General features: G+C 37.0%; 1 protein-coding gene across 1 annotated transcript in view; it reads right to left on the bottom strand.

The window, feature by feature from the left end:
* The window catches only part of RUFY3 (RUN and FYVE domain containing 3), a 1044108-nt gene that overhangs the window by 574869 nt on the left and 453515 nt on the right, over positions 1-15724 (bottom strand). The window contains exon 3 of the mRNA XM_044061198.1: positions 10988-11161. Coding sequence (XP_043917133.1) covers positions 10988-11161 — 174 coding nt within the window. The remainder of the gene's footprint in view (positions 1-10987; positions 11162-15724) is intronic.

The raw sequence follows: 15724 nt of genomic DNA on the forward strand, positions 1-15724 counted from the left end.
AAAAACTTCTTAAATTAAACAAATCCTTATCCAATACATGGAAAGCATTTAATTGATCTATCCTAAAAACACTTTCATTTGATGAGGCAATCAATGATGTTGATTCATTATTCTTATATAATCTAAACAGCCATGCCCACTCTCAAAGAAGTGAAAATTAATCATGCACCATGGCTCCCTACTAAGGTAAAAAAATACATTGTCTAACAGAGGGAAAGCTTGGAAAGAAACCTTTGACTTTATACAGATATGCTCAATATGAGTAAAACGTCTAGGTAAAAAACATTATATCCATCTACAACTGCAAAACAAAATGACCCTCCCCAAAAAAATGCTGTTGCATCTGGGTCAAACATGGAACCCAACCCTTCTCATAATAGCTCTCCACTAGAAATTGTAAAATTATTGAGTATCTACTTCACAGGAAGCATTACCTCCCTAACTAAGAACTCTTCACTCCCATCCAGTGCTTCTACCCCTCCTCAATAACACTCATTCCTAGTAATTTAGCAAACAACCTGCTAGACCTAAACCAACATTCTTCACACAATTATTTTATTTATTTTACATATGTTGACCGAGATAGTCCAACTGTATACATGTCCATTTTCAGCGGAGGCCCGGGGAGAAAAGCTCCAAACTTACAAACATATAATGACAAGCAAGTTGCAGTATATGCACAGACATATTGTATTAATGTACAAGTTACAGTCTCACATTTCAAGCCTATGACATACACACTACCGCTTCCTTTACTCCCCCTCCCACAGCATCCCCAAAAATACCTATTACTAGCAACTTTCTCTTAGGAACTGTCTCCACATTAGTGATAAAACAGTTCTACTTAAACTCAAACCTTGTTGCACTGCAGCTGACAACCTCCTGCCTGTATACCTAAAGACAGATGCCAGTGTCATAACATACCCAGTCTATATCCTTATCAGTAGTGGAATAACAGAATCCCACGTACTCTCACTCTGGAAATAATCCTACATTATCTCCCTTCATAAAAGTGGCATCTCAGCGGATGTCTCTAACATTCAGTCCATTGCAATATTATCAAAAAGTCTTGAAAGATGTATTCATAAGCAACTCCTCCACAATCTTCTACAAGAATGGCTCTTAACATCCACCCATCATGACTTCCACCCAACACAGTACAATTACTGCCCTCCTATCATTCACTGACATCATAAACAAATACAGGGACTCAGGCAAACTTATTTCTTCTTTATTCCTTCACCCATCAAGAACCTTTAATACAGTTTATCACCCTAAACTCCTGTATAAACTGTCTCAACTTGGGCTATCCCCTTCTTCATTACTGTGGTTCAATAGCTATTTAACTGACAGGCTCCAGCCTGTAAAATACCAGAATATACTCTGTTTCTCCATACCTGCAAGCCTCCACTGGTATATCCCAAAGTTCTATTCTCGGTCCTCTCTTCAGTAATATCATTATAAAGTTCCATTTTTAGTCCCCTCCTCAGTAATATCTTTATTAATGACACTGACCTCTATACCCCCCAATGGTCCAGCTTCTCTTATACAACATGCTAATGATTTTACACTTATATGTGCATCTAATAACTTGTTACAACTCTTCCATATCAGCCAACAAAAGGAAACCAAACTAATGAAGAAATAGAGAGTGGCAATAGCGAGCGAAATGAAACAGGAAACTTGGAGCACAAATTCTGCAATGCAAATTCTATGAATGCACATGTATATCTGAATGCATTAGTATAATGACCATAAACAAACCCATTACTTATTATGGTCTTTTTGATTCAATTAAATTGGTTTAGATAGTTAAATAAATAAATAAATAAACCAAGATGAACCACTCATGCTTATTTAAAACTGCAAGTAATAAAAATGTAAATGAAGACACTTCATAGTAACCAGTTTTAAAAAATCATCATGTGTAACATATATGCTATAAAATCTATAAAAGTCTAATGTACAATGAAATGTACAATAAAAATTAGTGTACCTAAGAAACCACAATACAATAAAACAGCATGCTTTTAATATAAAATATATGTGTATAAAGACTATCATAACTAAGCTTTTTGGGGAAAATTATACAAAGCTAAGGAAGAAAGGGAACTGTTTAACTGTGAATTTCATTTCTAAAGTGTTAATGTTAGTGTTGGGGGGGGGGAGGGGGGAATAAAAAGTTTTGGTAAAAAACCTGTGTAAACCTGAATGAATGAATCAAAACGTTTGTAGAAACATCCCTCAATTATCTGTGTCAACACAATCCAATGACATAACATCCATATTTATTTATTTATTTATTTAACTATCTAAACCAATTTAATTGAATCAAAAAGACCATAATAAGTAATGGGTTTGTTTATGGTCATTATACTAATGCATTCAGATATACATATGCATTCATTATATATAAAAAACACAATATATAAATATAAAAATAAAAATATATATTTTCATAGAAATATATCTTTATAAAAACATTTGTAAACTGTTTATTTAATAAGAATGGTTTAGACAATGAGGTGGACTGGTCAACAATCTATTATTAATTTTTTTATATTATTTTTTTGTTGTATTAAATGTGTTAAACGTGTTAATTATTTCCTTAAATGATTGAGATTGATTTGCATAAATAGGAGCGTGTGATGTTACATTTCTTGTGATCTGATGAAGGTGGGGAGATTGCTCTCTACCGAAAGCGCTTATCCACAATAAAAGTATCGTATTGTTTTTTTGAAGTTGCAGAATTTGTGCTCCAAGTTTCCTGTTTCATTTCGCTATTGCCACTCTCTATTTCTTCATCAACTCTTCCATATCACACAAGAAGCGTTTTCCTTAGTTGAGAAATGACTATAATGCCTAGCTACTACTCAACCCCAAATAACATTCCTGCTATTTTCCCCAAATCACATACACCTGATAAAGCAAATTTCAAACTCTTTTCACTAAACAAAACTGAAATTGAAGTAGCCTCCCATACAAAACTTTTTACAGTGATTACGTATGATAACCTTAAAATTAACCTCAAAATAATATAAAAAAAGGCTCACCAAAAATTAGGAATGCTCTACAGGCATTAAAACTTCCTTGGCAGCACCACTAAAACCACCTTTTCCACTGTATACCTTCTCCAGTCTCTCTCATTTGGTGAACCCAATAAGCTGAAGGCATGCTATAAGGCTGCAAAATGTGCCACCAACAAACAGTACTGCAGCCCCCACTGTTTTGCCCTTAATGCTTGGAATTGGCTCTAACTGCCTCACCAGTTAGATTACATACATCTTATCACCACACACATTCACAAAACCTTTAACTGCCATGCTGTTAGTTCTGTTCTCCATTCCCATCACCTTATTATACAATGACCCCCCCCCCCATTAATATTCCAAAATGTGCACACTGATTGGTCAGCATGCACATTGTAAATCAGAGTTATAGTAATGGAAAAAGGTCCAGTCACCCAGACTTTTTCCATTAGTATAACACTTTTTTTTTTTTTTTTTTTTTTTACAGCAATGGAGAAAGCAAAAGATCTCCGTTGCTTTTTACAACCTGTCTCACTATGTTAAACGAGTTTAACATAGCGAGACAGCTTTAAAAAAAAGCAACGGAGCATCTCCGTTGCTTTTTTTAAAGCTGTCTCGCTATGTTAAACCCATTTAATATAGCGAGACACTTTAAAAAGCAACAGAGATCTTGCTTTCTCCATTGCTTTTTTCAAAACTGTCTCGCTATGTTAAACGGGTTTAACATAGTGAGACAGCTTTAAAAAAGCAACGGAGATTCTCCGTTGCTTTTTATAAAGCTGTCTCGCTATGTTAAACGGGTTTAACATAGTGAGACAGGTTGTAAAAAGCAAAGGAGATCTTGCTTTCTCCTTTGCTTTTGCCCACAGCTCTGATGTACTGCGTAAGTATATGCATGGCAGTACATCAGAACTGGCGCAGAATACCAGACAGGTGCGGAAGGGCAGCAAGGAGGCATTATACAATGCCATTATTTAAGAAAAGTAATTATTTTATTTCTTAAATAATGTCATTATATAATAGCAATAACCAACTTCTGGGTGTGGGTAATGCTGGATTTACCCACTGTTGTCTTTATTTGGCCACTCGGGCTTCGCCCTCGTGACCAAACCACACCAACCATGGGTAAATCCAGCATTATCCACACCCAGGCATGGGTTATTGCTATAATAGACTACTTCATTCTAATGAGCAACATGTTTTTAGCATGCATAATCCCCAAAACTCCTTTGGCTAAAGCTTGTACTCCTACTCTGTCACTAAAAAAACAGAATTCCATACCTCTGCAAATTAGATCTACCTCTAACCTCTCCATCTTCAAACTACTACTAAAAGGTTACTTAAAAAACCTGGTTCTGCTCCTGCACTACCCCAGGCTGAAATTCTTTCCACCACCAGCATGATTTGACTATGTTCAGAAAGAAGGAATTTCTTAGACTTGCAACAAATATATTTTTGCTAGGTGATATTATCTAGCCATCTCTGTTCAGAAGAGTGTACACTGTGTTTTTAATGTCATTTCTATGAACTGCAACTTGTGAATACTTTATTGGCAATGCAGCAAAAAGGTCCCAAAACAAATCTCAAACAGGATGCAGTGAGCAAAACACAATGCCAAAAAACCCCAACATGGCAAGAAGGCAAGTAGATAAAATCAAATAAAATCCAAGAAAAGCTTTATTCTGCGTAAGCGCTTTTGTAATAACATTACTTCATCAGACGCATAAAAAACAACAGTAAGTACTACATGTATATGTATATAAGAACATCCAATAGTAAACCCTAGATTTCCCTCCTTTTCTTAACTGAAAAATAAGTTCAACTTATTTAAGGTTATACATACAATAAAAAATGCATCATAAAAATCTAAAAACACAACATGGGAATATTACTGCTTTCCACATATTAATTATATAACATAACAAAATGAATAGATGAAATAACCTAGCATATTAGTGGTCAAGTCTCCTATTCTTTAAAATAGGCTTGAGAGGTACCATGTCATTTAAACCTGAGCCACAGTGAGCTCCTAAGCATAGGATTCAATGTAGCTCCTGTGTCTCAGTCACAGTAACAATATCACTCATCCTAAGGTTCTCCTGAGTCTTGATACTTGAATGAGAGAAAGGGGCAAGGTAAGCTTTATTTTTCCAATGAGCATAGAAAAATAATACAAATGTCAAGGGGAAAGATTTGCGATTCCGGTTGTCTTATCCTATGCATTGGATATACATAAGATCCAATACATTGTTAATAGGAACTGGCATATTTTGATGACGGATGAGGAGACCACAAGGATAGTGGGGAAGACACTTAGATTTGTATATAAGAATAGGTCCACACTGAAGCAGAAGCTATGTTATCCGAAGTTGCAAACTTTTCCTAATGAGTTTATGTCAGGCACCACCAAATGTGGGAAATGTAATTATTGTACCTTTGTAGATGAATCTAGATATTTTAGACATCCAGACACTCGATATCTTTGGGAAATTAAATGTAAGGCAGATTGTAATACCAGCAATTTAGTATATATAGCCCATTGTACCAAATGTTTTAAATTCTACATTGGTAAAACTAATCGTAGGCTTAGAGAAAGAATAAGGGACCATGATTATTGTGTCCGAAGAAAACAGGACTACAGTGTAATCGCTAAACATGTACTGTTGGAAGGGGTAGATTACATAGTCCGGTTTCAGGTACTCAAAGTAATTCAGGAGAACCTTAGGATGAGTGATATTGTTACTATGACTGAGACACAGGAGCTACATTGGATCCTATGCTTAGGAGCTCACTGTGGCTCAGGTTTGAATGACATGGTACCTCTCAAGCCTATTTTAAAGAATAGGAGACTTGAGCACTAATATGCTAGGTTATTTCATCTATTCATTTTGTTATGTTATATAATTAATATGTGGAAAGCAGTAATATTCCCATGTTGTGTTTTTAAATTTTTATGATGCATTTTTTATTGTATGTATAACCTTAAATAAGTTGAACTTATTTTTCAGTTAAGAAAAGGAGGGAAATCTAAGGTTTACTATTGGATGTTCTTATATACATATACATGTAGTACTTACTGTTGTTTTTTATGCGTCTGATGAAGTAATGTTATTACAAAAGCGCTTACGCAGAATAAAGCTTTTCTTGGATTTTATTTGATTTTATCTACGTGCCTTCTTGCCATCTTGGGGTTTGTTTGGCACTTTATTGGCAATGTTCTTTTTCAGATTGTTATAGCTGTCCCAATATTTACACTATGTATAGGTTCACAAGGTATGAACTGAAGCCGAATTTTTACTTCACTAATATGGCATTCTTCTATATTAGGCTTTGTAATAACTTTAACTATAACTACATTATGTCAATGTGAAGCTTTTCTCCCCGGGCCTCTGTTGATAATGGAATATTATACTAGTCATACTTTCCCAGTAAACTAATATCAAATGAAATAAATAAGTAAAATGCCAAAAGTGCTAAACATTGTTGAAATGCAATGGTTAAAACACCTTTTTATCCCTGTGTGTAAGACCGGGATATTACCCACAGATTAGCAAACTGGGGTGTAAGCCTTCATTTTGAAGAAGGGGACAGGATGATTTGTTTGAATTATGGATAAGCAATGCAGTGTAAGAAACTTTTCTGTTTGTAAGATTTTCAGTCCATATATTTCTAGTTAATCACAGTGTATTAATCAGATCAGACAAAAGCAGTACAAGTAGTGAACTTAAACTCGTTGTAAGTCAAAAAAAATAATAATAAAAAATATGTAATTGTACAGATTTACTAAGTATTCGAAAGTAATCCAAGCAAGGCAGGCAGTCTGTTTCCAGTCGAAAATTCTTTATTAAGTACACAAACGATCAAAGTAAATCAAAAATAGAGTAATAGTTTCCTCACAAGCTTTCTAAATATATATAAAGGAGTGGTTTATTGTGCTGTAAAACAGAGTGTTATTGGTACACATGTTAAATTCACATCCCTTCCCCCATCAGTGTGACATTCGAGCTGGTTCTGCCCTACTTAGTAGCTGTCATAATAATATAAACCTTATGTACTTTAAATAAAATTTATAATGATGTGGTACCTCTTATTTAACCAGATTATTAAGTAGATTATTAGACTGCAGTGATGGTGCTGTGGTAGCGTTGTCGCCTCACAGTAAGATGTCCTGTTCGATTTTCAGCTAGAGCATCTACTGTGTGGAGACCTGCGTGAATGGGCATACTGAAGGTTGCGCCAGCAACTCAGCACGTAAAAATCTACTGCCAATCATTAGCGGACCGGAGTTCTGCTGTGGCGACCCCTAACTGGGAAAAGCAGAAAGACACAACATTAAGTCTGTGATTTTATCCAAGACAATATACTACATGGCTGGAAATATATCAACCTTACTCCATTTGGCAAACAAAAAATATATAAAAATATATACATATACACTTTGTAAATCATATTCCATTTTCATAACCTGTTGTTAACAATCCTTCTAGACTTCTCCTAAAACTATCTATAAAAATATATATAATTGTATAGTTAGCATCATTATTACACATCATTTTGAATAAAATGGAAAAGAGAGAACCAGAAAAAGAAAAAAGAAAAAATGTATGATGATGGAAACAAAATATACACTTAAATTACAACTTTTCTGGTTCTCTGTCTTTCACTTTAATCAAAATGATGTGTAATAAAAATACTAACTAATTATACAATTATATATATTTTTATAGATAGTTTTCAGGGTTCTTGTACACAGACCTGAAGAAGTCTAGAAGGACTAAAGCGATCTTTGTTAACAATAGGTTATGAAAATAGAATATGATTTTTACAATTGATTTTTTACATGCAAAGTGTGTATGTATATATTTTTATATATTTTTTGTTTACCAAATGAACTAAGGTTGATATATTTCCAGCCATGTAGTATATTGTCTTGGATAAAATCACAGACTTAATAATCCACATCATTATAAATAGTATTTAAAGTACATAAGGGTTATATTATTATGACAGCTACTAAGTCGGGCAGGACCAACTCGGATGTCACACTGATGGGGGAATGGATGTGAATTTAACATGTGTACCAGTAACACACTGATTTACAGCACAATAAACCACTCCCTTGCCTGATAAAAAGTATATATACACACACACATATATATATATATATATATATATATATATATTTAGAAAGCTTGCGAGGAAACTATTACTCTATTTTTGTTTTATTTGGATCGCTTGTCTGTGTTCTTAATAAAGGATTTTCAACTGGAAACAGACTGCCTACCTTGCTTGGATTACTTTTGAATACTTAGTAATTCTGTACAAATATATATTTTTTATTATTTACTTATTTTTTTGACTTAAAACAAGTTTAAGTTCACTACTTCTACTACTTTTGTCTGATCCAATTAATATACAGTGATCAACTAGAGATATATGGGCTGAAAATCTTCCACACAGAGAAGTTTCTTACACGGTTTTGTTTTTGGACCCACTACACTTGTTTAGTGTGTTGTTTTGGGACTTCGGGGATACCACGGAGATTACTTGTTTTTAATTATTGATAAGCCATACTTTTGGAAACCCTTAAAAATTCTGGAAAAATAGAAAGGAAACTGTCCAAAAGTAAAACCTCTGATTCAGGGTGAACAATGTGAATTCTGTATAAGCTGGGTAGCCGTGGATCAGCTATCTGTCATGTCATCCGAAACAGAGGGATCAAATGAGTCTGCAAGCACAGTCTACGTTTCATTTTTGGGTCTGAAGAAGACATATGACCTGCATCCTGGCAAGTCTTGTGGGAGGTGTTAACAAGAGTATGGGGTTTCAGTTCCACTGCAGTGTGCCATTCAATCCTACAAGACTAGTATCCATAGTCAGGGCACAAAACTGAATATATTTAAGGTGGGTGCTGGACTCCATCAATGGCATGTTACATATTCCCTCTTTGCTCATAACTTACAAGGTAATAACATCAGGACAAAGCTGCAGTCTGCCAGCATACTGACTGTGGATGTAAAGGTATTATCTTTATTGCTTGTACATTATGTTATGTCTGTGATCACATGCACACACTGAAGTAGTTCATTGCTTGAATATCAGGACTTCCAAAATCAGAGGTCACACTATTCTCCGAGAAAACAATTGGTTGCTGTCTGTGAGGAACTGCAGCTATCTCTAGTGTAAAAATGAAACTATTTTGGGGGTCTTATTCATAAAAGAAAGCAGAGAGATGAAAGAGCTCAGGCAGCTGGTAGGTGCAGTATCAGCTCTACTACAGGTATTAATAATACCCATTTGTTAACCTAGTAGGCGCATGGGATACAGATAGCCCAACACCTCCTTATAAATATATGAATCATATTATTGTTACACAAGTATCTTCCACTTAAAAATACCCAACAAAAGATTCACAAATATCCTAGAACAAAAAACACACAAAAATGCACCTACATCATATAAGCAAATGGAAAGGATGGGTCTATATTAGTCCGCCAAAAAATTTTTCAGTGAACACCTTTCCGTCGACCCCTATTCAGCAACATTCACATCCACAATTCGCTGAATTTACTAAGGGCAAGGAAGTAGTTGGCCAACTACACAACTTTGCCTTTTTCCCCACTGTAGTGTGATCGTGGAGTTGGTATATATAGTTAGAGGGGGTGTGGGTTGATTTTGTTAGTTGTGGGTTCCATTGTGCTGTGGCGCAATTGTTTCCTTGTCCTTGGTAAATTCTGCAAATGGCATAAGTGAATTTTGCTGAATAGGGGTCAATGGAATGGTGTTCGCTGAAAACAACTTTTGGCAAACTAATATAGACCGCAAAGGATAACTAAGTAAATTAATTTGTTGTCCTCTTTCACTGTCAGAACATCAGATCCAAACTTCTATCAAGATCTATACTTGACACATTTAGAATTTCATATCTCATTAAATACACAATTTTATGCAAATCTGTTGACCACTGAGCAAGTTTTTAAACTGCAGAATTTGAAGTTTAACTGGAAACAACTTATCAAAATCAACTATAATTTACATATGTTTTAGAAAATCCATCAAAAATCCTACCAGAAATGAAGTATTGGTCATTACCATCAGAGCATTTAAGCTCCAATAATACCACTTGATCAAAGCCCTGTCACTATACTCAGTATCCTACAGACTTGCTAAGAGGTGACCTGTGTCTGGCATACAAGGCATCCTCCTAACCAATACTGATGGATTTACTGCACATCAGGAAGCCAAATGGCATTGGAAATACTTGGTCTAGGGATCTAAACCTCTTTTGTAACATCAACAGAACAGTTTAGAGGATACTGCTGCTCTGGAGCAAACTCCCCTTCCACATGAAACAAAATAAATCCCTGTCCATGTTCAAGCTCAGCTTAAATCTATGGGTGAAAAACAGAAAATTTACCCAAAGACTGCCTCCTGTACTACTAATGGACAGAGTCACTACCTACATGCTTTATCCCATGCATGGATCCCCTCAAATTGTCTCTGGTATGAACCCAGTTATTCTCATTAGTGTAATATGTAGTTATTGACCATGGGAAGGATAAGGCCAATCTCTAACCAAATGGGATAGGTTAATTTTAGCACCAAAATGGAAATGAGTTGGGCTAAAAATGGCCTGCAATGGCATCTAGCCTAGTATTTGCCTATAACCCTATGACTTATAATGGCACCGCATATAAAGTTCTTCAATTATAAACGAGGGTTTGTCAAAAAAGGTGCTATGGTGTTGCATATATGATATGATGTTATCTGTTGTGACTGTCTTTGTGGTATAACAGTTCAGCATGAAACTGTATTACAGATGTTTAAGTTTCAATGAGATATTTAATGTTATAACAAAATTCAGTGAACATACAGAATGCACAAGCAAGCTTGAGAAATATCACTTATTATTTCCTTTTATTAATACATCTACTAAAAAATACAAGAGCAAAACTCACCTTTAAGGCCATGCTTGAGACAATGCTCCATTACAACAAAGAACTGTTGTAGTGGAGGGTAATCTGAGTCAAGTGTCCTGCCATAATTGAGTGCAGATTCAATGAGCCCCTTAATACTTAGCTTGGCTGTATTCATCAAATTCAGACGCTCAATGGCAATGGGGTCCTTGGGATCTAGATTGAAAGATAGGACAGCAATGTGATTTTAAAGAAAAGCAGTAAGAAGTATTTTGCATTTTCATACATTAGTCATATGTTCATTCATTCATTCACTCTCTTGACTTGGTTTCCAGCCTACACAAATTCAGATTTACACAAATCCTGGCTGTGCTACTGTGTCAGTTCTTTGGTACACCTTGGCTACTAAGATTGTTGTGACATTTATTTGATAAAATGCTGCTGTACCTCATCTGAAGGCCTCTTCTACCAACAGAAATGACAGATATAAAGAGGCACAGTGCCATACAAATAAAATACAGCCCTTGTTGTGAGCAGCCCTGCCATTGTGGTGTGAAAACACAAATTCTCATACTAGCTAAGCACTAATGTTGTCCACCAACCACTACCAACTCATTTAAAAATAGGACAGCACTGTGTTGAAAAAAATATATTTAGCATATACAGTAACTATTTTCCTAACTTTTGTTTAACATTTGCTTTTATGCATAACATGCAATATAATAAATGTTGAGCTGAGCATGGAGGTATTCAGAAAGATCTGTACTGTTGTGCTAAGTAACACAGGAGGTTTAGTTTGATGTGGACAGATTCAGAGTAGCCATGTATTAGGTTTAGCATAGGGTTGGCATGCCAAAGAAAGGGCTACATAGTATATTGTCACAACTGCTGAAGTAACTGCACTATGGGTGGTCCCAAGACTGTTGTGAGATGCTCACTGAGGTGGTATGCAGAAGGCTTGTATGTATTTACACCTGCAACAGAGTGCCTCATAGCTGCAACATGGACATGGAGTTCACCAAAGATGACCAACACAGCAAAATGCCAACTCAGGTCATCATACAAACGGGGATGAAAGTTGAAGCTAGGAAAGCCAGAAATGGGGCATGAGAAAGTGGAGGAATGCATGCAAGGGTAACCAGAAAAAAAAAAGATGGGCTGTTGAATGTCATACATCTTATGGGGATGGGTGTCCATTTTCTATGTTTTCAGGAAGAGTAGTGGAGGTGGATGGCAGCAAGGAGCATGTGCAGGAGGAAGAAGTGAACATTGAAGGAAGCTGACAGGGCAGACAAATGTAAACACATACATAGACAGTACAGGTAAGAACACAAAAGGGGTACAACCCTGGACAGCTACAGAGACACGATGGACATGTGCAGAGAACTGACATTAGGCAAGGTATAGAGAGTGGCACATAAGGGAAGCTCCAGGATAGGTGTTTCACAAGCAGAAAGGGCCTGTCTGATAACATTCAGGGGTGAACCTGCTCAGATATCAGTCTTGTCAAGGACCGGCATCACAGACAGACCCTGCTTCTTGTGCATGGATGAACAGGCAATCTATTCAGTAGAACAAGGCAATCCTCCAGGGTCTCAGTACAGGAGTTCAACTGGCATTGATGATGACCTGCCCTCACATCTGTTGCAGATTTCACCAAGTGTTCACTCTGGGCCAGTGCTCTCAGAGGAGGACCCTCCATATCCCTCTAAAGAGGTAGCCACCAAGCCTAGCAGTGAAACGTCCAGGCCACCATCCACAGGATGACTCATCTATCTGTCAGTCTGGCCAGTTTCAGGGACAGCTGGTGACCCAACTGCTACTACATGTCCTGCACCACAGATGACCATGTAGAAAGAACAAAAACAAACAGGAAAAAAACATAAGTACACAAGAGCATGATGACTGGATTTCAGTTGTTAATGGAATTCATAGAATCATAGATTGATAGACATTCCAAGGCCACTGAACCATATGACCATTCACACCTTGCCTGTCCACTCCTCAGGCAGCACCTCCCTTCTCCAGGAGGATTATACCAGTCAATACTGGAGTAAATTTGTGGAAATCCATTCAGTCTAGATTATGTATAAAGAAAAATAGAAAGTCACACTACCTAGCTACTACTTGCACTACTTAACATGCAAGAGAAGCTTATTGCAAACATTTGGGGGTGGTGAACTTGCCCATCCAAACTATCTTTTGGTAAAGATTTACATCACTGGTTCCAGTACTGGTGGAGATACTAAACTTCTGGAGAAACAGGAGATCCATGGCAAGCAGGTCTGTTATGGCACAGTAAGCAAGACAGAGATCTCCCCTGCTGACATACAGTCTGTAAGACACTAAATAAAGGGATTGAGCTTCTACTCTCTCTTGATAGCTCAGGGATTTAAGGTTTATCTTTTTGTTTAAGAACCTTTGGGTCTAATTGTTTGATACGGCTAGTGAAATATATCCCAAAGAGGTGTTGTACCTGATAATTTGCCTGATTAATGCTCAATATAAGGGAGTGAGAAACCCAGAGGTGCTACTTCAGTGGTGTACAAGGCTCAAATCAGTGGATCAGGTGCCTGTTCTTCTTGAAAAATCTGAGTGGATCACCTCTGTGTCAGAAAAATATGCTGAGGTGCCTGGAGTTAAAGCCATCAGCACCAAACACATCAGCGCTGATGCTGAAGGTAAGGCGTTGCTGGTAATCATTGCTGACAATGACAACACCGGTGCCAAGGCAACAGAAGCAGACTTCAGCACCAATAAATCAAAGTTTGAATGCACTGGCACTGATGGCAACCAAACTGTCAACAAGTATTTACTATAAACTCTTGGTGCTAATCCTTTTGGGTCTCATGGGGTTCAGCATTGGCACAGCTGAGGCTAGGGAAACCACTATAATTTAAGGCACTGACTCTAAGGACATGGGGAGATCACCACTGAGTTCAGGAGCATAATAAACCAGGATATGGGGTGGGGGAAGGGTGCCTGGTAGCTTGTTTACACTGCTGTGCTGATATATACTGTTTTCTTTTTTATACAAATGGAGAAACTGTATTTTCTTTCTATTCATCAGACATTATAATTGGAGTATGTAATTTCTGTAGGACTTTATGTCATGCAATGCTGTAAAAATAAACTGTCAAGAAAAAGTAGTATTCTAAGAAGGGAACAGACTTAAGGCTAGATTCATAAAGGTTACCACAAAGTGTACACATTTTGTGAACACTTTTTGAATTCAGAAACTGCTCTTCCTCAATACTTGTGCTGTCTATTCACTCAGAAAGGTTACCCTAAGTGTACACATAGTATACAGGTTGTAGTAACCTTTGTGATCTGACCATTTGGCTTAAAAGAATCATCTTCAGTGCAACTGGAGTATGGTTACTGCCAAGGTTGAATCTGTTATTTCCCAGTTTTTTCTATTGCAGAATGGGAAACTATGGAAATTAGTTTCCAATGCAAACCTTAAGAATACTACTCCTCTGCTGTTATGGATTCAGACAATGGTTCACTTGGTACTGAAAACGGTTCGCTCAGTACTGCTGATGGGTCTTCATATGCAGATACCAGTTGCAGTCAAGACACTTGCCATCCTGAAGAGGTTGACTCAGGGTTGCATAATTTTCAGCAACAGTAACTGCTGCAGCATACCTCCCAACCATACCGAATTACTCTGTTTTTACTGAGTTTTGAGGTCCAAATGAAGGGGTGCCACTCGGGAATCTCCGATTTTTTTGCTTTATTTTTGAATTTTCCACGCTGTTGGAGATGACATCATCACGTGCACGATAACATCAGCTCCATCAGCACTACCAGCCAGTCAGAATTGAGCTCATGTCATCATTTCTGGATGGGTGGCTGCAAGCGGGAATTACAGTCTGGTTTACATTTTAAATTTCTTGTTGCTGGGGTTAAACTGCTTTGCGAGCAGAAATTACGGGCTGGTTTACATTTTAATTTGCTTGTTGCTGGGGTTAAACTGCTTTGCCGAGAATGCTTGCTGGCTGGTTTACGTTGTTGCCGAGAATGCTTGCAAATGGGCTGTAAGCTGGTTTACGTTGCTGCTGAGAACAGAAGGGTTTTGGACATTTTAAACTGTGGCGAACGGACTAGGTAAGGAAAGGTGTGTGTGTGTGTGTGTGTGTGTGTGTGTGTGTGGATGCCTTTGCCATATGATGCATGGGCCACTAGGTAGAATACTAATGCTGAGAGTCTTGACAGATCTGAAAGTGCTAGTGTTAGCGTGACTAAGTCAAGTCAAAGACTTAGTGATGAGCTGATGATGAGGTCCTTCTCAATGCAGCAATAGCTGCCTCTGAAATGTGTTTTCTCACCATTACAGTAATTGATCTACCTGCAGTAGGCATTTATCAGGAGCAGTGAGCATTTTAATTAATCCGATAATATACATTTGACTGCACTAACTTTGTTTTAAACTTTTGTAAAGTTATTAATATTTTGTAGGATCCTGCCGACTTATTTAAACTTTGTAGTTTTGACTCTGATTAGCCACAGAAGTTCCAGGATGTACTACTTAATAATGAATTGATCTCATGTTACATTGAAAATCATGCTATTGAAAGTATTTTATGTATTTTCAGATTATTTTTTCTTTTATTTACACCTGGTGGCTAGCGGTATTTAGGCTCAAACCCTGTACCTTTGCTACAGGGTAAAAAAGAGCCTAAAGTCCCTAGCCACCACCATTTCTGAGCTTTGCCTACATTTTTTTTGTACTAAGAGGTGAGAGCTATGGAGAGAAGTGAGAAGTGCATTTGTATT

Source organism: Protopterus annectens, chromosome 2.part0 (assembly GCF_019279795.1).
Source record: "Protopterus annectens isolate FY-2018-M chromosome 2.part0, PAN1.0, whole genome shotgun sequence".
Classification (NCBI taxonomy): domain Eukaryota; kingdom Metazoa; phylum Chordata; order Ceratodontiformes; family Protopteridae; genus Protopterus; species Protopterus annectens.